The sequence below is a fragment of the Camelus bactrianus genome, chromosome 16, assembly GCF_048773025.1.
Source record: "Camelus bactrianus isolate YW-2024 breed Bactrian camel chromosome 16, ASM4877302v1, whole genome shotgun sequence".
Classification (NCBI taxonomy): Eukaryota; Metazoa; Chordata; class Mammalia; order Artiodactyla; family Camelidae; genus Camelus; species Camelus bactrianus.
Window position 1 is genome coordinate 35,323,548 of NC_133554.1, and position 21,865 is coordinate 35,345,412.

Here is a 21,865-nt window from a genome sequence, read left to right on the forward strand (position 1 = left end):
GTCTTCAGGGCTCTGTCACTGGATCCCCATGTAACAACCCATTTTTTTCTTCCTGGGTCTTTGGCTCCTCATCTGCAATGTGAGATGGTCCACCTCAATTGTCCTGAGTGCCCCCCAGTGCACACACATGATCCTCTGATACTCACAAGGATTTTGCAAAGTGGGTATTTTTGGTTCAGGGCCTAAGAGCTCAAGAACCACAAAACTGAGGCAGCATAACATTCTGAATCCAAGCCCATGTCTTGCCTACCAGGCTTCTTTGAGCTTCTGGGAGATTTCTAAGTGTCTAAGTTTCCCATAGTCTTAACGTGAGTGGGATCTAAATGCTTTAGGGGCTGGGGGACGCCTATTAGGCTCTGTTGCCTTGATCCTCATCAGAAAGGCGTTCTCAGCATAATAGGCCTGATACAAAAGGCCCGTTCCACCAGGAATGGACGAGGGGCTGTCTGGGGTATGACTGTGGGCAGTGCTCTGTCTGTACTTGGAGACCCCAAATAACATATAATGCCAAACCAGAGAGGGTCTCAGTAGCCATCCAGGCTACAGGCTTCTGATGGAAGGAAGGGGTGGGATTGGATTATCTGGGGAGGCTTTTCAAGATAGTCCAACTGCCCTGGATTCAGAATTCAGAGGTCCAGAATAGGCTTCAAGCATGTGTCTTCTGATAAAAGCTTCCCAAATGGTCCATATGAATCTCCTTTCCAAGGAAAGAGTCACTGATTTAGGCCAAGCTTCCCACTTTTCAGATGAGGAAACTGAGGCCCAGAGGGAGGAAGTGACTTGGCCAAGGTCTCACAGAAAAAGAGTAGCAGAGCCCAGAAGCCCCACAACCTGACTTTCACACTCTTTCTACAGAAGAATCCCCTGGCTCCACCCCACCCCACCGGTCACTCCTCCTGGACTCCTTCAAACCTCCCAGGCCTAAGGACATCTTCCATTATCCTGTCCTGCAATGCAAAGTACCAGCCCTAGGTCCAGACCACAAATCTGGCCGTACCCCTGTCCTGAGCAAAAGATTACTTAAGGCCCTCCCTCTACTGTCAACAGGCTCAAGTCCAAGGCCAGAGCCTAATCAAGGTCCTGTGAAATCTGGCTTAGGGTCCTCCTGGCTCCCTTTCCTGCCACTTTCTGCGAATTCATTCCCTCATGCTCTAGAGACACCAGCGATCACCATCCATCAAATGATTATTCAGTTTTCCTTCAGAGATAAGTCATGTTTAATTCTCACACAAGCCTGTAACCGGGTATCCCTAATGATCCCCCTTTGGAGATGAGGCTGGGAGGCCAAGCAAGGGAAAGAGGTCACACAGGTGGTGTACGGAGGAGCTGGGGCTGGGGGCCAGGCAGAGTCCACCCTCATAACCATGCTCACCGTGCTGTCCACTCCACTCCCCGGCAAATTCCATCTTCATCCTTCCAGGCCCAGTTTAGACGCTCCATTGTACTCCAGAGACCGTGCCCCACCCCCTGTCCCTGCCACTAACTGGGCATGCACAGAGTTTGGTCTGCACATTAGAGAAGTCCTTACCTGTCTGTACCCACTTCCTGGTTTGTCTGTCTGTCTCCCTCTCCAGGCCCTGGCTCTGGGGTCAGCTCTCCTCTCTCACCTGACTGCCAGTGCAGGGGCTGGCACAGAGTGGGCCCTCGGCAAATGTTTGCTGAGTGAAGGAGTGAGCGCATGAATGAATGCATGAACGAAGGAGCACATCAGGAACCGAGACCTATCACCAGAAACCCGCAGGTGGGATGAGGCCCTTCAGCACCCCCTGGAAAACGCAAGTAGCGGGGTCTCCGCCCACGTGTGCGAGAACGGTCCAGGGCAGTATAAACAAGCAAGGGTGTGGTCGGAGCTGCTCACCCTGATTCTGTCACTTGCCTACCTGCATGACGCCTGTCACCTCCAGGGGCTCCGTTTCTCATCAAGGGGATGACCGTAGAGCTGTGAAGGCCTTTCCTTCCTTCCTCAGGAACCGTCACTGCGCGCTCACCTGGAGTGGGGCGCTGGGGCGCGAAACACGGACCACAGCCTGCGGACTCCTGCCCTCCGGGAGCTTCCAGACGAGCGTGGGGTGTGGACCACCAGGCATTCACAAGAGTGCGAGGGCCCTGCTGTGGGCAGCGAGGCTGGTTCATGCCGGGAGCTCAGGTGGGAAAGCGGGCAGGAGGTCAGCCAGATCAAGCTGGAACCGGCTTCCAGGGAGGATGTCCCAGCGCATGCGCAGAACGGCGATGACGCAGTGCGGCCAGAGCCCAGCCGGCCACGTGGTGCAGGGCTGCGTAAACCCAGCAAAGACAGGGGTACTTCACCTCAGCACAGTGGGCTGACTTGTCACTCAGCAGCGCCGTGACTGTGGGCGCGCATTGAAAAGCTGGTGACTGTCACTGCTGCGACACTCCTTGGGCACCCCTGGGTCTGCTGTTGCTAAGAGAGATGCTTAATGCCTCCTTCACATTATCGACTAGACCTGGATAAGAGAGTCCTTCTGAAAAGAAAAAAAGTGCTAGAGAGAAGATGGGGTACAAGGAAACCCAGGCGGAGGGTAAGAGGCGCTGGAACACTCCAGAAAGGGTTTTGAATTCGAAGGCGTTTGGGTGCTGGAGACCTGGCTAGGGCTGGACTTGAGCTGACTGGAGGCAGCTAGGCCTGGTGCAGAGGTGGGGACAGGAGAGGACACTGTGCTCCAGTGGGTGACAACAGAAAGCCTGGTTTGGGCATCGGACAGCAGAGGATTAGAAAGAAAGGGACCAGGATGGGAGGTGGCAGCCCTGCCTGTGCCCTGTGATGAAGCCTCGGATGGTCCAGGATTGAGTGGTAGAGGGGGGAGGGGTGCAGCTTTATTGAGTATCTACTACGTGTAAGGCCCCTTGGGAAGCACTTCCCTCTACTCTGCAGCTCACCGAACATTATGTCTCTTCTCAAGCACTTAATCACTGTTCCCAGGACCTGCCTCCCCCAGTGAGCTGTAAGCCCCACAAAGGCAGGACTGGTGTCTTTCTTGTTCCCACTGTGTTCCCAGGACCAAGGATATTTTAGGTGCTCTGCAGTGATTCTGATAATCCAACTTTCTTTCCCTCTCCCCTCCATTCTGCCCTCCTTCTTCTCCCTCCCTTCCTTTCTTTCTCCCTTGTTCCAAGATAAGATGAGAAACCTCATTGAATCCTTCAAATAGCCCAAAGTTAGGTTACAGTTAGAGAAATTTATTTTGAAAACAACAGGGAGAGTGGTACCAGGTCCATTTGGTGGTGGATTTTATGATGAAGGAACTAAGGCTCAGGAGCATTAAGTTACTGGCCCAAGGTCACACAGCAGGCCTAAAATCTGACCCAGTTATCTCTGTATCTAAACATGCTTCCTCCCTAAGTGAGGGAACTAAGAAGACCTGTCCCCAGGGATAGACAAAGAGAGGCCAGTCTTCCAGTAGCTGTGCGATGCTGAGCAAATGACTTCTCCCCCAGTGGATTTCTGTATCCTGGTTCAGGAATCAGGTTGGTAACGGCAGAGCAAGCAGGCAGGGCCAGGCTGAATCCCCTGAGGCCAGCAAGGCTGAGGCAAGAGGCGGGGGCCACTTAAGATGAATCCACCCCAGTTGAGCTGTGTCTGGTCTCTACCCATCCTCAGTAAATCAGTCCCTGCTTCACAAAAGATGACTAATAAGAAAGCCTCTCGCAGGTAGGGGTATAGCTCAGTGGTAGAGTGTGTGCTTAGCATGTGCAAGGTCCTGGGTTCAATTCCCAGTATCTCCAAGTAAAAAGAAAGGAAAACCTCCTACAGGCTCTCACTGCTTTTCAAACTTCTAACTAAGCAAAGGGTTGTTTGCCTGAAAACTGGTTCAGTGTCTGTGCTGGGAACATTTCTGATCTCTCCATCCACCCGCCGCAGTTCTGACCCATCTCATTCAAGTCCAAGAATATTTTATGGAGTTATGACTTGGCCCTTGCTTTGTGCCAGGCCTGGGGGAGAGGAGGCCGAGAAGGGTTGGGGAGGCTCCGCGTGGAGCACTAGGTTTCTGTGCGATAGGAGCCTCCAGCCGGTTCCTTCAGGTGCTGCAGGAGCCCGGAAGGGGGAGGCATGACTAAGACTTTCTGTCTCCTCTTTTCTTGTCCTGGGTTCATGGTGGCCACAGCGAGGGGGAGGAGGGGAAGTGCGTTGCTGGAGGGGCAGCCCCGTCTTGGTCTCAAGTGGGCTGGGCAGCATCCCCAGGACGGGGTGGGGGGGGCAGTGGGGGAGTGAAGAGTGGAGAATCTCCTGGGTGGCCACCTTCCCGTCTCTGTGTCCCAAGTGAGAGTAAAGGGCCTGTGTTACATTTGACCAGTTGACCACATCTCTTTATCTCCTTCCTCCCCAAGACCCAACTCAAACGACAGCCAAGGCCTTAAAAAGGATCAGTCTGGGAGGATACAGAGGATAGGAGTAGGGGAGAGATTCCAGCTGCTTCAAGTACTTTTCAGGCAGCCGGAAGCAGCTGGCCGGATGAATGGGAATTGATGGAGCAGTGCAGTCATTAGCGGTGGCCCTTCCTGGAGGGGTGTTCTCAGAGGCGGTCGCACATGGCAGTCAGATGCCCAGATGCCTCAGCATTTCCCTCTGTGCAACGAAGTCTCTGTATAACCTTGGCAAAGTCAGTTTTTTCTTTCTGGGACTCATTTTTTCCCCATCTCTAATAGGAAAAAACCATACCGGCTTCTTATCTGTTGGTGCCTGAATTACCTGGCATTTCCCCTCTGCTCTCAACTTAATATGTATATGTTTTGATTCTGCTTCCAAAATGGGGCGCAGAGTTTTGCTTTTTTTTTTTTTTTCCCAAAAGCTCTCCCAGGAAACTTTCCAAGCCATCACTGCAGGTGGTCTTCAAGGGGCCTTTCATCTCTGACAGACCTGGACTCCCACGCAGGTGTTAGGATGGAGAATACATGAACCAGAGGGGTTGCCGGATATAAGACCTTCATGTGGGAGATCCAGGCACAGGGGTGGCTTTGAAGGTGAATGCCCATCTGCTGGGGACAGCAGAAGGGTCTTTCCGTAGGCAATGGCATTTGAAGTGGGTAGAAAATTCACAGGGGGAAACAGTGACCTGCAGAGGGAGGTTACAGTGGGAGCAAATCCTGGAGAAAGGAAAGCATGCGGGGTGTTCAGAGAGTTGCAAATATTGCAATGTGCAGGAACCTACGCAGACGTAGCATGAGGGGCCACGCACGGCCAGGGCAGCAGCTTGGACTTTACCCAGTGGGACATCTACTGCTCTCCTTATATGGACTGGCTTTTTTCTTATTTATCTGTGAGCCAAAGGGCAATGGCTTGCATCTCATTGGTAGCTGTCCTCCCTGGGGCTAACCAAGGACCCAGAACAGAGCAAACTGTAGAAAAGTGTTAAGTGACTGAAAAAAAAAAAGCCATAGCACCTCTCTGGGCCAGGTCCTTGACATAGCTGATCTTAATGCTCATCCCATGCCCGGGAGACACGAGTTACTTTTTCCACTTTGTGCAGGAGATGTGACTTGGGCATTTATGATTTGTAGAACTGGGATTCCAACCTCGATGTGTCTCAGTGCTGGGCCAGAGCTCTGAGGCTCTGCCAGGTTCTGGGGACAGTAGCTCCATCCATCCCTGGATGGAAAGATGTGGGGTCAGAGAAACCACAGACAGGTCACTTCCTCTCACTCAGCTTTCTCCGCGTCCCACTCAGCTAGGGCAGCTTCTGCTCATTCTCGCAAGATCCTTATCTGCTCCTGTGCTTGGGGAAGTTTTCCTACACCTCTCACACCACCCAGGAGAGGTTGGGGAAAGGAGTTTTCCATGCGGTCACTGGATGTGAGTAACTATCTTTTCTCCCCCTGACTTCCCCACCTCTGCACTGGGGCTGGGAATCCCCGCCCAGGTCTTCCTATATAGAAGCTCTGGGCACTGCAGGATGGGTCAGAGGAGAGCTCTTGGCTTCACCAGACTCACTGAGACCCCTCCAGGGAGGACTGAGCTGTACGCCCCGATATGAAGCTCATCACTGTGGCCCTGGTGTGCCTGCTGCTGGCTGGGATGTGGCTACAGGATGTGAACAGCAAGAGCAGTGAGTGTGGCCCGAGTCCCTTTGCTTCTCCTGGGGAGGGCGGAGACACAGGCAGGCGCTCTGGGGTTGAGGGCAGGGCTCACCCTGAGCTCAATGTCTCTGTTTCCCCTCCTCCAGGGAGAATTCTTCCTGAAGAGGGGAAAGGGAAGACCTGGATGGGGGTGGGGGACAGGGGGCCAGTGGGAGAACCATGAGTCTGGGGCCACAGACCCCTGAGTCACTAGCTTCAACAAAAGGAGGCCTGCCTCGTCCAGTCCCTGTGGACTGTTGGAGGGGAGCTGTGAGGTGATTTAGACTGAGCTGGAGGCCTAAGGTCTAGAGGAGGGACTGGCTCTTGCCTCTACCGTGTAACAGATAATAAGCAGAGTCTCAAGTCAGGATCTGGGACTGCAACACTTGGCTAACTTTGGGCAAATCATTTTACCTCGCAAACTCTGGTTTCCCCATCATAAGATGGATTTGATAATGCCTGCCCTCCAAGGCTGTTGAGAGAGTACCAACCTAACAACAGACATGTGGAAGGGGCTATGTAAACAGTAAAACCAGGAGAAAGGAGCCAGGGTTGAAATGCAAGGCTTTTGAGGGTGGGCTGTGGAATGGGGTTCCAAACTGGCAGAGTAAGGGTGAGGGGTCAAGACAGAACTGAAGGCTAGGGGTGGAGGGCATTCTAGAGAGGTGGTGGTGGTGGGAACTGATTAGTTCCTGGAAGCTCTTCCCTTGTCATTTCAGTAGTTTGAACTCGTGGAACCGTTCCTAATCCTGCCCCAGGTAGTAAACTGCAGACCCTATTTTGTTCTGGGGGTCTGGTGAGTCTGGCCGGGTCCAGAGCCCTTGAACCCAAATATTGGGGTGGAACGATACTCCGGCGATGGGATGTCAGAACAGGAAGACCCTTTGGAAATTAGTCTAATACGTCTTGTTTTATAGCTGGGAGGTCTCGGGCCCAGGTGAGGGCTCATCTAGATCAAAGCCACACAGCGGACTTGTGGGGAGCTGGGGTCTGAACCCCAGTGTCCTGGCTCAGTCTAAACACAGAACTAGGTGGCTGATGAGGCAGAGATGCACCAGGGCCTTCAGGATGTTGTCCTAAAGCCTGAGCCTGTCCTGGAGGGTTTTTTTTTTTTTTAATTTTCCCCCCTCTTCCTTCTTTTTCCTGGATGAGAGGAACTAAGTCCAGGTTAAGAAATTAACACAAACCTCTTTTGTGCTTCTCTTCTAGTGCATGTGTCATCCTCCAATTGTTGCTTCAGATTTACAGAGAGGAAGATTCCCCTGCAGAAAATCCGGTGTTACAGGAACACCAGCTCCACCTGCTCCTACAAAAACGGTCTAATGTGAGTAGTGGTACCCTGTTGAATCCCTGACTCCCTTCTCCAGGGAACAAACCGGACCATCTGGAATTAGCATTGTGGCCGCTAGATGGCAATGTTTCACCAGATTAAGGGTTTTTTTAACCAAGACAACAAGGCCACTCAAACCTAGGTGCATATCTGATCGTGGGCGCTGGAAGTGGAGGGGGGAGCGCCTGTGGTCCTGCAGTGATGGGTTCCTCGGAGCTCCAGGGCTCCCAGTATTATAGCTTGGTATTTTATGCTCAGAGGAGGGAATTGCTTAAAAGCTCCAGGCGTGATGTGTGATGGTAAGAATGAGGGGGTCTCAATTAATTTCCTGTCTCTGGATTTGCCAACCTCTAGTCTTGGGCGACTGGGCAGGTAACTCTTCTGAACCTCATTCTCTGGGTATCCCTCGGCACTCCTGATCTGTGAAGTGGCGCAAACATGATAGCTGCATCACAGTGTAGTTAAGAAGCTCCAGTGAGAGCCCATTGGCTCTTTCTTGTATATTATCTCAGCCAAACCTCTTGGGGCACACATTCATTATTGTGAAAACTGAGGTTCAGGGAATTAGAGAGATTTGTCTAAGGCTTTGTAGAAAATTAAAGGCAGAATTGACCTATGGTTTTGGACAATAGCCAAGTTTAGGAAGTGGGCAGATCAGAAAAGAAACACACACACACACACACACATCTAAAGCAATGACTATGGGTCCCAGATGGACACAGATACTTGAAAAGATGCAGTGGGTGGGCCCTCAGAGACATTCGAAGAGGGGAATTTTCCATGCTAGCAAATCCTCAGAGTGTCTGCAGCCTTCACCTCACCCTGATACACTGAATCGTACTGTCCACAAAAGGAGTCCAGGAAATGCAATTTAAAAGGCTCCCCCTGAAGCTTGAGTGTTCCCCGCAGTGTACAAACCATAGGTCTTAGGCAACGACTTCATTTTCAGGTCCCGAGAGAGCAGCTCAGGGGCACCCGGGAGCAATGAGGGGAAGATGGGACTTGTGGTGGCACCCAGGGGGTGACTCAGGTGACAGCCTCTCCTTTGTTCTCTGCCCACAGACTGAAGCTGATTGGAGGCCAAGAGACCTGTGTCTTGCAGACAAAACTATGGGTTCTGGTTTATTTAAAAAGGATAAACCTCTGCCAGTGGAAGGAAATATGAGCTGATTTCTTTCCATCCTGGACACTGGATACCATGTGGCTTCACCTGTCCCCTCCACCCACCGCCCGAGCACCCAGGTCCACACCAGTCCTTCTGCCCCCACTTTGCCGGGTCATGCCAGAGGGTCTGCTGGGTCCTGATAAGCTATGTTGTTGCACTTTATATATTTAAATTCTAGAATCTTCACCTTCCACCTCCCTGTGCCTCTTGTACCCCATAGGGATTTCAGGGTACAAACTTGATTGGCATGGAGGGACTGGGGGCGGGGGGGGGGGAGACATACTGGACCTGGTGTCAGGGGAACTGACTTCTTGTCAATAGGAGCCAATAAATGACTCACACCTCTCTGATGACTGCCTCTGTCCTGGGGGATAAGCTTTGACTCGGGGTTGTGAAGTAGATACTCAGCAGGGCTGGGTCCACATTTGGGTGTAGGACCCTCGCCTCTAGCCTGTCCAGAGAGTTCTAAGGCTGATGTTATCCCGAAGTCACAGCTGCCCTAGCTGGAGGGGATCTTGTGGGAGGGTCATCTGCCTGTAAGGCATTACTAACTCCATTTTATAGATGAGGTGGCTGAGGGCAGGTCTGAGGATACATAACAAGTCAGGGTCAGATCTGGTGTTAGCGCTTAGGGCTTCTGCCTTCCAGGCCAGAACTCTTTCCTGGTTCCCCAGGTGCCACGTGACTGCCCAGTACAGTGTGGCACAGAGACCCTGCCTCTACCAGACAGAGCCTGCAGAGTTGACTGGCAGAGCCTTCTCCTGGGGAGGGTCCAGGTGTGACAGAGATGCCTACCCAGGTCACCCAGAGGAAGGAGGCTGACTCAGGAAGAGGAGGAGAACCCTCAGAGGACAGAGAGGAAGAGAAGGTCCCGTCCCTTTAAAAGAGACAATCACAAGCTCCAACCTCGGTGATGTGCGACTCTAGGGAGACTAGCAAGGGAGGGAAGTGAATTCTGGGTCTCGGGATTGGTGGCTTTAGGGGAGAAGGCTTTGTGTCCTGTGTCGCAGGGCTTCTCCCTCTTTATCCAGCATTCAACACGTCAAGCATCTGGCTCGTTCCGCTTAAGCCACCTCCTCCCTCCGCCCCCATGGCTGCCCTTCTTCCCCCGGCTCCCCCTCGCCTGGACCATCGCAGTAGGATGCTTTCAGCGTCCCTTGCCAGCAGCGTCCTACCGTCAGCCGCAGGCCACCCTTCCTGGCGCCCCCTGCCCTCCCCGTTGCTCCCAACCCTTCAGAACTGACTCTAAACTCCCACCGTGACAGTCCAGTTCTTCCGTAACCACGCCTCAACCTTCCTTTCCAAATGTCTCTGACTTTTCCATTCTGGAACCGTAATTCTGACTCTTCAGGGGATACTCCCTGCATCTCCTCTAGAAGAGTCTTTGCTGTGACCCTGCTACACCATCCTCCAAGGTCTATTCTGTCCACGTCCCACCTTCGCTGTCAGGTCCAATGCCAACTAGGTCTGGGTCACTCGATTTTCCCCCCAGGGGTCTGGGGCACTTAATAGCTGTGATACTCCAGGGTGGAGGACTCCTCGGAGCCAGGAGGCACGGGGGCAGGGAGGCCCGTTAGAAGCTGATGCTGGGGACTGGAGCCATTGCTCTAGAATATCCTGGACTGGTGAGCCAGGCCCTCCCTTGCACTCAGAGGAGCGCAGGATCGCTGCAAAGCCAGAGCCTGGCTACATCCGCTACATCTGCTACATCCCCTCTGCTGTGCACTGGTGCCTCGGAGCGCCCCCTGCCGGTTGGAAGTTATCCATGAAGAAGACACCACTGTTAGAGATTTTAAACAAAAATGTATTTTCTGCAGAAAGTAGGCAATTCTACGATTGCATTAATCTTTCTGTAGTAACATATTTAGCTACAGCTCACATTCACGAGGCACTGTCCTCCCTAGATTGCAGTAGCCCTTCATCCCCGTGGCTCTTACAGTCAAGCTCACCACCACGTGGGCGTACCCGCTGACTGCAGCCAACTGAAGAAACTGGGACTCCTGACAAGAACCAACTGGCTCCAGGCCTTGCTTTAAAAAAAGAGATGGCCAATATTCAAAATAAACCCACAACCAGCCACAGTTCAATTATACTAAACATTACGGAAGAACTAGTTCATTTTGCATAGGAAAACATAAAGCACCCTCTTTGAAAACTACATTCCAATGAGTCCAAGGTCAAGACAGGAAGCCTGGGGAAAAAGAGCCATTGCCCATCCTCTGGTTTGACTTAGTGCAGCCAGAAGAGTTCAAGTCTTCAGGATGAGAGGTTTTTGGTCCAGGTGTTTCACGTAACTCCGGACCCATGTCTCCTTTGGGTTGGCACCCATGTCCTTCACCAGTTTGGTTCTGAAGCTGCGGATGAAGGTGTGCTGGCGGGGTTAGGTGAATCGCCAGAGGGTTTTCTCCAAGGGATGGCTCACTGGACTCTGAAATCTGCTAGGTCCACCTGCTGCAGGTGGGGGAGCCGATCTGGTGACAGGAGGAGTGTGCAAAGGAGGGACTTCTGGAGGTAGCCATTGTTCTTGCCATGCCCTCGGAGAAGATGGCCTGGCATCTGCCAAAGTCACCACCAGGGTGTGAGGTTCAGCCCATTTAGGGAGCAGTGTTGGTGAGAAAATAAAGCTCTTACACATTGCCAGTAGGAAGTTTAGAAAACTGTTCAGCAGTTTCTAATAAAATTAGATGTTTGCAAAACGTCTGTAACTTAAACTTCTTGGGAGGGGGTTGAGGGTATAATGAATGAGCTAAATTCGTTCTGTGTCTCAGGGGAGCCAGGCCTCTAAATAGTTGCTTTGCAAGATTATAAGAGAAGAGTCTGTGTCCCGGTCAGTTACTCTCTTTCTTCTACAATGTGTAAGACATCACCGTCTGGCCCATTTTTCTGAACTTCATCCCCACTACCACCCTGCACCATTTATGTCGCCGTCATTTCTGCTGCACCCGGGCAGCAGCCTGCTCTCAGGCCTGCCCTCGCACACTCCATCCGGTACTGATGCTAGGTTATTCTTCCTGATGCTCACCTCTGAATGTGACACTTTCCTTTTCTCCTATTTCAAAACTTTCTGTGCATCTCTATTACCTGCTGATTCAAGAGCCCCTACAATCTGGTTCCAGCCTGTACTTCTAAAACCCCAACTTCTTGGTCTTCCCAGAGCCCAGCCAGATGGGATTCCTTCCTCTGGTCCATTTGCCTCATCTCCCTCCTGTACCTGCTCTGAAGAACCCTTTCATTTCCCATCACATTCCAATCTCTCAAGACCCATCCCGTTGAAGACTCATCTCCAGTGTCCTTAAGTGGACCTCTAGGTTATAGACCATCTAGTTTCCTCTTAGATTTGGTTTCATTCCTGGGATATAACTCTGGGTTGGAGAATTGATTCGATGGAGAAAACCTGGGGTTATGGAGAGGAATCTGACGACTGTTGCAAGAGATCAAGAGAGAGACTGGGCAAAGATATGAGTGGTGAGGAAAGAAATGGGAGTCTAGAGTCTATAAATAAGGGCAGGTGATGATAGGGACTGGAGACACAGGACTGGAACAACCTGGTCCAGTCCTTCTAGGTTCTTCCTCATCCTCAGTTGAGTCTAAAGGACTTCTTAGAGGATGACCTTCACACCCCAAAGTGTCCCCCATTGCTGCCATTTCCCTCCTTCCCAGCTAAGTGTTACCCCATGAAAAACAAGACCAAATAATTTAAAATTATGTGTATTTTTTTCACTGAAAATTCGACAGTCATTTAATAACATTAATATTAACCACAATACTACATAGCACACATTTAACTTACAAGAGCACTGATTTCCTAAGAATACAGAGATGTTTCACTCTAGTGCTCAGTGGAAGGAGCTCACAGTACTACAGGCAGGGGGGAGGGAGAGCAATGCCGTCTTGCCGTGACTTTGATGGAGCTCACAGAAAAGAAACCCGTCACGAGATGCTCGGCTTTACATTCATTAGGATTTATGGTAGATAAAATGTCCATAACTTAAATATAATTAAATATTGTTGAAGACACACTGTGTTTTAAATTACTGAACAAAGAGCCTCTTTTCAGACATTCTAATAAAATAATATCACTCTGCACCCGGGGAAGTTTGGAGGGAAATAAATAAGGTTTTCCTAAGGCAGCGATGGGCTTTCAGTCCAGGTATGAAGGTTCAAGGCTTCAGGATTTTGGACTTTTGGTCCAAGAGCTTCATGGAAGTCTGGACCCACTTTTGCTTGGGATCAGCACAGACCTCCTTGCCCAGTTTGGTCGTGAAGCTGTGGGAGAAAGAGGGCACAGTTAGATGAAGTGTCTTGAGGATTTTGCCCAGGAGTGTGGCCTGTTGGCCCCTTAACCTAATTAGCCTTTGCTCCCTGGGTGAGGAGCCAGGATTGGAGAAGGAGGAAGGGGAAATGGAAGGAAGAGGCCTCTCTTCCAGAAAAGAAGTTCTGTTACTGTCCCAGGGGAAGCCCTCCAGGCTCCCGGCTGAAGGTACTTGGATGATCTGACAAAGCTCCTAGAAGAGGAGCCTGGAGTGAGTGCGAATTTCTTCTTGTGGGCTTTGTTTATGGGGCAAAGGGCCCTTTGGATTAGCTAGTATATTTATCTGACTCATAGGGATGTGCAGAACTCAGATAGAACTTTTGGCTGCGGGGCCAGGGCATGATCCACTCACATCACAGCTTCCCGGGGACACTGGCTGTTGGTGATTCTTGTGTAGCTGTCCAAATTCTTGAAGGGGATCTTCCCATTGATCACTGTAAAGCAGCAGGTGATTGGGATGGAAACCGAATCTGAAAAACATTTTGCAAAGAATGAGAGTTATGATGCATCATAAGCACACATTTATAAGAGAAGGAGGAGAAGGTAGAAAACCAAGCAAATACACAAGCTCTAGGTAGGACCCGCTACTCCCAAGTTTGGTGCTTTAGTCCGGATCCCTCAGGTAAAATGTTACCAATGAGTCTATTTCCTCTAATGAACTATGGGGTACCTCATTGTCAACTGCAAATGGAGAAATCTTGAGTAACAAGATTAATCCTTGCAGGGGATCTACTGATCCAAAATCCCTGACCCTGAGAGGGTAAGTTCCAAGACTTCGCTTCCCAGATAGTTGTCCCCATGGGCTTCGAGCCAACCTGTGTCACATGCTGAGATGCCTCTGGGTCCTTATCCTCCTTACACAGCTCTCATTCTGGATGCTACACTGGACCATAATCTAAAATTTGAAACCTCAAGCAAGAGTTGCCTCCTGTCCACCACTGCCTGAAATATCCTTTGCATCCACAATGAGAAATGGTCCTTCCTTCTGTGTCACATCCCCAAACAAGGTGAGGATTGTTATGGTAGTGGCTGCACTGAGTGTCCCAAATTTGGTGCCGGGAAAAATCAGAGACTGGCCTCAGTGACCTGGGCTTCTGGTTCTGGTTCTGCCTCTGACTAGCTGTGACACGCTGGCTGTCCTCAGTTTCCCTCTTGGTTTCACTTTCTCCATCTTTGTCATATAGGCTATGCAGCAGGCATGGGATGACTCATGTTAAGATGTAAGAAGAGAGGAGCCTTACCTGGCTGAGCAAGCACCTGGGTGCTGAAGGTGGCTGATGTGAGCAGCAGGCACAGAAGAGATGCCGAGAGCTTCATGTTGGAGGGTGAGCACGGGAGCTTCAGCGCGAGAGTTGGAAGTTTCTGAGTTGGTCTCAGTCTCTCTGCAACTCTGGCTACTCTGGCTGTTCTGCCTGCCTTTTATCAGGAGCAGAGCGCATGGGCGGGATCATGTTTAAGGAAGGATGAAACAAGACCTTGAATGTGCTGAGTTGGCACCAGATCCTGGTGGTGATTTCCGAACATCAGAAGGAGGAAGTGGTATAGTTTCCATCATTTGTTTAGACAACGTGGAGCAGAGGTGGAAGGGTATGTGGTTATACCCAGCAAAGTGTGGAAAGTGACCTCACTGGACTGTTAAGAGCTTTGATTTCCTTGAAATGGAAAACGATCTGTCAGAAAGGAAGAGTGGGAGCCGCAGTCCTTCCCTATGGAGTGAAGAGAATCAAGGGTCTGACCCTCCCTAGGACCCAGGAAGCCCTAAGGCTTTGCTTGAGCTCTTTATCAGACTCAGGTCCCTGCCAGCCTAAACTAGGCAGGCTCCTTTAGAACCTCACACAAGCATCTCGATGAACCCTTGGCCGAATGGTAGGCAGCATCCAGGAATCTTCACATCTTAATGTCCTGGAATGTTCTGTCATGGAGCCTAAGAACTGAGCAGCCTTGTGGTTTGCAAAATTTTTCTCCCATTCCATTGGTTATTTTTCATTTTGTTGATGGTTTCCTTTGCTGAGCAAAAGCTTTTTAGTTTGACATAGTCTTACATATTTAGTTTTGCTTTTGTCGCCTTTGCTTTTGGTGTCAAATCTTTTGCCCTTTTAAAAAATTGGGTTGTTTTCCAACAACTGACTTTAAAAAGTTCTTTGTATATTTTTCATTCAAGTCCTTTACTAGATTTATGCATTGCAAATATTTTCTCCACAGGCTATAGCTTATTTTCTTAACAACGTCTTTCACAGAGCAGAATTTTAAATTTTAAATTAAAATTTTTAAATTTTAATGAAGTCCGATTTACCAATTTTTCCTTTCATAGATTTTGCTTTTGGTTATTATATCTAAAATCTCATCATCAAACCCAGGTTTGCATATCATGATATACCTTTTCAATGAGCATTTCCAGACTTTCCACAAAGTCATTCAATATTCTCCAATAATCTTGGGTGTTAAAAAGTCCACAGGGGTCCATATATAAAGTCACCATAGTTAATTTAAGCGTTTCTCTATAGTTGGGAATTATTTAATTTCCATTTTTCACAATCATAAACAATAATTATGAGAATGCTGATGTAACATTATCATAAATGTCTCCATTCAGTTCCATAGCTAAGGGATTAATAAATCAAAATGTGGGGATATTATTAAGGTTCTTAATCAAATTATAGCATTATTACATTGCAGGAATATTTGCATCTTCATTAAAATGTGAGTTTATTAATCTTAAAAGTATTTGACAATTGCTAAGAAGAAGATATTTGTCTCGTTAAAAGGTAAAACTAAGCCATAGAATAGTGGTTTCCTTTGTGGTAGTGAAGTCATGAGGGAGCCTTTTTAGATGCAGAAATGTTCTTTATCTTAATCAGAATGGTAAACAGTCGTCTACAAACTTAAAATTCATGAGATTGTACGCTTAAAATTTCTGCACTCTTGTATATAAATTAAACTCCAACATAAAGTAATAAGAAAAAAGTACACACTATTTTGCTTGCATGTTAATTTATTTGTCTCTTAATGTATGTGTTAATTGATTTTTTCTTGTGATTAATATATTCATGTTTTTATATCAGATGGCCTTTTATTTTTCATATTGATTCAGAAAAGATTTTTGAGCATTTGCCTCATATATTTTCCATTTATTGCAAATACTGTGTGAACTTGTAAGAGTAAAGAATTTGCAGAATGTGAGACAAATCGGTATCATTGGGATTTCTTCTGTTTCCCTTCCAGACAGTCCCCCTGCCAGGTATACCATGTAGCACTGATCTCTGTGAGGGTGTGTTGGCTAAGAAGATGTTTGCATACATTTTTCATTCAGAAATAAACTCCCTGTCTTACAGAATACCCTCCAGGCTTCATTAATTTGTCCTCTGAGCTGCCTTCATATGGAAAGTGCATCTATAAGCTGATGACAAAAATAGTAGCAAAAAATCATAGTTATTGGGAATCAGGGAGAGTTAGTCAAATGAAGGGAACAACAGAAAGAGACTCACAGACATAGAAAAAGTCTGGAGTTGGATACTAGGAACACTAGTTAAAATCTGTGTCAGAGAAGGCACAAGTTATATAACTTCTTTAGACTTCAAATTCCTTACCTATTCTTTACTTTCTTATGTGGCAATGGAATTTATTGTTAATATTAAACTATCTGATACCCACAACCTGCTTTGCAGGTTGAGCAGCATATGATAAGCGATAAATAAGCTAGCTGTCATCAGTAGTCAAATGAGGGGGATGTCGTGTCAAGAACTCACTAGGAAGGGACCCAGAGTGTGGTTCTTGGTCTCCTGTACAAGCTCTCCCTAAAATTACTTCCAAAGATATCTGGTAGGGATAGGCCTCCAAAAATGACTGTGTTGTAGATGAATCAAGAAAAAGAGTCTCCCAGAAGCAGAGGAGAAGTGAGATCCTGGGATCCTGCCATGAACCAGAGGAGTGGAATGTTGTGGGGCCTCAGGGCGGATGGGGGTCAGACCCCAGGGCTGACACTCCAAGGGTCTTAGTTCTACAGGGAGCTCAGAGATCGCAAGCGGTAAGTCACTTTGATTACGCAATTTCCCTCTCTTGTTTTGTTTTGAAACTCATTCAAGAAAGTCTGACATAAAAAGTTAAAACGAAACTTTAAGGCCTGCAAATTCAGCATCTGTTCTTTCCAGCAGCCTTGGCTGTGTCTTTTCAGGGAAGTGGTTATTCTGCCTTCTCCTTTTTCTCAGCGTCTTCCCAGTTTCCTCAAGCAGTTTTGACAACTCACCCATGGCTCAGGGGGCTGTGAAGGGATGCCTGAGGTCAGAAACAGCCTCTGTGAATAGAGGGCCAGAAATGGGTCCCCTGCTGTGGAAATAGATCTGGATTCTGATGTGGGTCTCAGGGAAGCTAACGAGAATGGACAGCATCCTGGGAATCAGGACTTCTGCTTTCTTTTCTCATTTTCATTTCTCTGTCCCAAGCGTCCTCAGTGATCACAAAATTATAGAATGAGTTAGAAGAGACATCTGCATTTAATTGATTCAACCCTTTCCCTTTACAATTGAGAGAATCCATTTTAGAAGTGAAATGATTTGTCGTAGGGTGTACAACTACTCTGTGACAAGCCGAGGCTGGTGAGTGGGCCTGTCAAAACAAAAGCCATCATTCAGTTCCAAGTTAGAAGACAAGAAACCAGGCAGAAAAACACAGTGAGGTGCCCAGGATCCCCCAGATCTGCCTGTCCTACTAGAATGCCCTGGGCAAGGATTTACAATACGGAAGGGATGCCTTCCCCCACTCCCACATACTGACTCAGGGTCTTTGAAGATCCTGCCTTGAAGTCTCTGTTTTTGAAGTGTTTCAGGTGACTTTATTTATTTATTTATTTTTGGTGGAGGTATTGGTGATTGAACCCAGGCCCTCATGCATGCTAAGCATACGCTCTACCACTGAGCTATACCCACCCCCAGTGACTTTTAGCCATGGCCAATTTGGGAGCCATTAACCTAGTTCAAATGCTTCATTACAGATATGGAAACTGAGGCCCAGGGTGGTAAAATGATTTACTTAGAGTCAATCTGACATTTTAGTAAAGACCCCAAAGCAGAACTCACCATGCCCAGTTACACACTGGGTCTCCCAGTTTGGTCGCTGAGACAGGCAGAGTCGTCATTCTAATAGAGGCCCCAGAATCTCCAATGTCTTGTTTCTGTAGGTTCATGGACCAGAGATCGGCAATTGTGGATTCAGTTGGAATATACATATAAAATTATTTGAATGACTTCATAGGTCTTAACAAGAGGAGCATGAATAGAATCTATTTGGACTTGGGAATATGTAGTTCACTCCACAGAGCCCTTCCATCACCTATACCCACTCAGTGCCTAATAACTGCTCAGCACAGAGGACCTTTTGAGGCTCAATAAACTACCCATAATGTCTATTATTGTGCTTTATAATAACTCCATGGAATCAATTGGAACTTTGATGGCAGCAAGCTGTTCAGTTGCTCCTGGGGCTTCGGGGGTGCCACTGGGATATGGATAGAAGTTGCCCTGACCCTATGTTTTTGGCTGGCTTGGTAGTGTGGATCCTAGGCACTGCCTCACCCTACTCTGTCTCTGCTGGCCAAAGCTTCAAGAGATGTGAAATGGAGTTTGTCTGTTGGGTTTCCATATCTCCTGATGCACATGCTATCTCAACTTTATTGATGGAGCAGCCAAAGAATATGACAAAGTATTGATATGTCATACATGTCACAGAACAGAGCTCCCAGGTCTCTAGCTGTCCAGGCCAGGCTCTTGCCCTGGTTTCAAGTGTAACACATGGAACAGTGTGGTACAGCATGGCACAGCATCACATGGGTTGCCTCATCCAACTCCAATAGTTTCCTAACTAATAACTGAGGGTTCTGGTTCTGCTGTTGTCTTTCTTCATTTGGGCTGTTGGGGTCTTTATCAAACAGGAATACCCTTGGTCACTGTGACAAGTCAGAGGGACATGGAGATTCTCATACTAGCTCTTAAAGGCAGAGGCCTTTAAGAGGAACACAAAGTGGGTCATACTGCGTGCCTGTCTTCAAGATGGCGTGGAAGTACAATCTGCCCATGGGACAGACAGAGGAACAAGCACTGGAAATACCAGTGAATATCTCTAGTCACCACACCTTCTCTGTTATCCACATCAGTTTGGTAACTATTAAACTTCTTTACTATTGTAAAGAAGTAACTGTGTTATGTGACATCAAGTTAAACTAAATAAACAAACTAAACTATTTATTCCTAATATTTCACATTCAAAACAGTCTACTCCTTAAAAAATTTAAAAAAAAAATTTAACTTGAGGCAGTCGTGAGTCTAAATGGTTTCATATTCATTTTAAATCGTATTATGATCAATTGTTTTTGTTCCCTCCTTCCCCCAACTGATTTTTATCTAAATTTCAGGGAACTACACTACTGATTGCCCCTCCAAGGTACCCACAGCAACTCAGTTAAGTGGGAAATTATGATGAAGCGCTTAATGGACACAGGCGTTAACTGGTCCTCAAGCACTATTTTGATTTCATTATTTATGAAGATCACAATCAGGCTTATGAAAGCTAAGAGCTTCGAGGTTAGCACCTGAAAGCACTGTAAAGGCATCATTGTGCTGTTAAATGTTCCATGTCACGTACCAAACAGTCACTGTTTTGTTTCTCTCAGTGTTTTTAAAAAATTGGAGTCGTTTACCTGATTCAATAATACGTACTATACTCTATAGCACTCTTAAACAAACCTGCTTTATTATTTTTATGTCAAAAATAACAACTGGTTTTTATTCTACATTTCTAAAGATACAAATGCAGAACATTAAGTCAACTGGAGAAACTTTAGGTCGGTATAATAAACACTAATGTATTCCCTCACAGGAGCTAATTGAAAAATGTGGAACACCTCCCTCTAGGCATCCGCCAGCGCGGGCGCTTAGCAACGCGCCGCCGCGGAGTCAGCGCCTCCGCAGTCGCGTGCTTGCTCACTCCACTGCATCAGCAGCGCCGGCTGCGTTCCCACGCTCGGGACCTTCAATAAGAAACTGTTATTGCAAAGTACAGCTCCCGAGTGTTCAGTTTCAGCTTGATGGTTTTTAATTGATTGCTTTTCCGATTCCAATCTCCCGGGTCCCTCTTGTTACAAAGAATCAGAGGAGAGGAGTCTTGTTTGCTTACCTGGGGCTGCCATCCGGAAGAGTACCGTGCTTCTTCCGGAATCTGCCCTGGAATAGCAGGTCTGTTTCCTTGGTGGAGGGAACTGCACTTCTTTCTCATCTGAAACAGTGAGAGGATTTGTAACACTTTTGAATGTTCCTGAGGCTTCTGAAATGTCTCCCAGACGCAGACTCTGGCATTTCCCTCAGCTCAGAATAACATACCTGCAGGAGTTCTAATGATTTTTAGTTGATTGCTCTTTGTAAGAAACACAAAATTACAGAAATGCCTCAAGGAAATGATAAAATGTAGTATCCTGATTTTGCTTGAAACCGCTTGTTTTTTAGCACTAGAAGTCTAGTGTGCCAGGAAATCCTTGAGTCCTGGGCAAATCGAGGTTGGTCACCCTACCTGAATTTTAATTACATATTGATAACCTGGCTTATATTTTTATTTTATTCCTTTCCTCTCTCTTCATTTCTCTTCGTATGTGTATGTGTATATTTACATCCGTATGTATCCATATGTATGGATGTATATGTGTTTTTGTATGTTTATGCATATATATGTGTATCTATGTATAGATGCACATATATCCATATATACCTATACAAAAACATATACACACATACACATATATGGACATAATGCACACATGGTGGTGTTTAAAGCTTTTTTTCACTTCACATTGGTCATGCACTCTTCAGTCATTAGATATTCTTCAATTTCTTGAATTTTAAAGGCTTCATACTGGTTCATTTTATATATACATATAAAAGTTACCATAATTACACCATAATTAAAGCATTTCACAACAGTTAAGTATATATATGATTTATGTTTTCACTTTTAAAATTATTTTAATTAGTATTATGATGAAAAAGCCACTTTAATAATCCTGACCACGTCTTTATTTCTGTAGTTGTGGAAATAATACATCACAATGTATGGAGTGTTGGCATTTTTAATACTTACTGCCATATTGCTTTCTAGAAAGTTTTACCCTGGACATTTTCTATTTGTGGTAAGCATAGTAACAGGCCTCCCAAATGTCCATTCCCCAGTCGCTGGAACCTGTGAATACGTTACCTTGCACGGTGAAGGGATCTTTGCAGATGTGATTCCAGAAAAGACTCTGAGGTGGAAAAGTAGCCTGGGTTATTCAGCTAGGCCCAGTCTAACCACACTGTCCTTTAAAGTGGAGACCCTTTCCTCCTACATCAGAGAGATGAGATAGGAGAGATTGTGTGTGTGTGTGTGTGTGTGTGTGTGTGGTGTGTGTGTGTGTGTGTGTGTGTGTGTGTGTGTGTTTGAAACTTGACCTGCTGTTGCTGGCTTTAAAGGTGGAGGAAGGGGGCTCTGACCTAAGGATTATGATGGCTTCTAGAAGCTGGGAATGGCCCTTAGCTGACAGTCATCAACAAACAAGGATCGCAGTCTAATAACCTAAAGGAATCGAATTCTGTCAACACCCCCAAATGATCAAGAAAACTGTTCTCTGGAGTTTCTAGAAAAAAACCACAGCTCGGCCAACACTTTATTTCAGTCTGATGAGACCTGTGTCTGACCTTCATTCAGCACTGTTAGATAAATTTATGTTGTTTAAGCCGCTAATTTTTTCGTACTTTATTATGACAGTAATAGAAAACAAACGCGTTTTTCTTAAAAAATGTACGAGGCCGCGCGATTGGCCGCCCGATTGGCCGCCCGGGAGCCCGCTCCCAGAATGCAGCGCGTGGCGCGTCATTCAAAAGAGACGACGATGGCGGCGGCGCTGGAGGCCCCGGAAGAGGGCGCTCCGCTGGAGAACGCGGCCAGAGTGCTGACGGTGAGTGGCCACGCC

The 21,865-nt window shown here is 47.5% G+C and overlaps 2 protein-coding genes and 2 long non-coding RNA genes across 8 annotated transcripts in view; 2 read left to right on the top strand and 2 right to left on the bottom strand.

The window, feature by feature from the left end:
- The first annotated feature begins 5,431 nt into the window (after nucleotides 1–5,431).
- Nucleotides 5,432–8,902, top strand: CCL1 (C-C motif chemokine ligand 1). Its single transcript, XM_045506940.2, has 3 exons — nucleotides 5,432–6,062; nucleotides 7,282–7,396; nucleotides 8,465–8,902. Exons 1-3 carry the CDS (start codon nucleotides 5,987–5,989, stop codon nucleotides 8,565–8,567), a joined length of 294 nt encoding a protein of 97 aa, XP_045362896.1. The 5' UTR covers nucleotides 5,432–5,986; the 3' UTR covers nucleotides 8,568–8,902.
- Nucleotides 8,903–12,259: 3,357 nt separating this feature from the next.
- On the bottom strand, nucleotides 12,260–14,281 carry LOC105081282 (C-C motif chemokine 8). The gene is made up of 3 exons (XM_010970430.3): nucleotides 14,121–14,281; nucleotides 13,232–13,349; nucleotides 12,260–12,833 (listed from the first exon to the last, which is right to left on the bottom strand). Exons 1-3 carry the CDS (start codon nucleotides 14,194–14,196, stop codon nucleotides 12,728–12,730), a joined length of 300 nt encoding a protein of 99 aa, XP_010968732.1. The 5' UTR covers nucleotides 14,197–14,281; the 3' UTR covers nucleotides 12,260–12,727.
- Nucleotides 14,282–15,211: 930 nt separating this feature from the next.
- Nucleotides 15,212–21,299, bottom strand: LOC123612953 (uncharacterized). The gene is made up of 4 exons (XR_006720254.2): nucleotides 21,112–21,299; nucleotides 20,044–20,142; nucleotides 17,952–18,046; nucleotides 15,212–17,481 (listed from the first exon to the last, which is right to left on the bottom strand). It is a non-coding gene; the product is annotated as an uncharacterized LOC123612953 (long non-coding RNA).
- Nucleotides 21,300–21,538: 239 nt separating this feature from the next.
- LOC123612954 (uncharacterized) overlaps nucleotides 21,539–21,865 on the top strand; it is a 131,925-nt gene continuing 131,598 nt past the window's right edge. For 3 of the 5 annotated variants that reach the window (XR_012499520.1, XR_012499518.1, XR_012499517.1), the window contains exon 1: nucleotides 21,539–21,850. This is a non-coding gene — a long non-coding RNA (uncharacterized LOC123612954). The remainder of the gene's footprint in view (nucleotides 21,851–21,865) is intronic. The other 2 variants (XR_012499521.1, XR_012499519.1) reach the window with 2 other exon arrangements.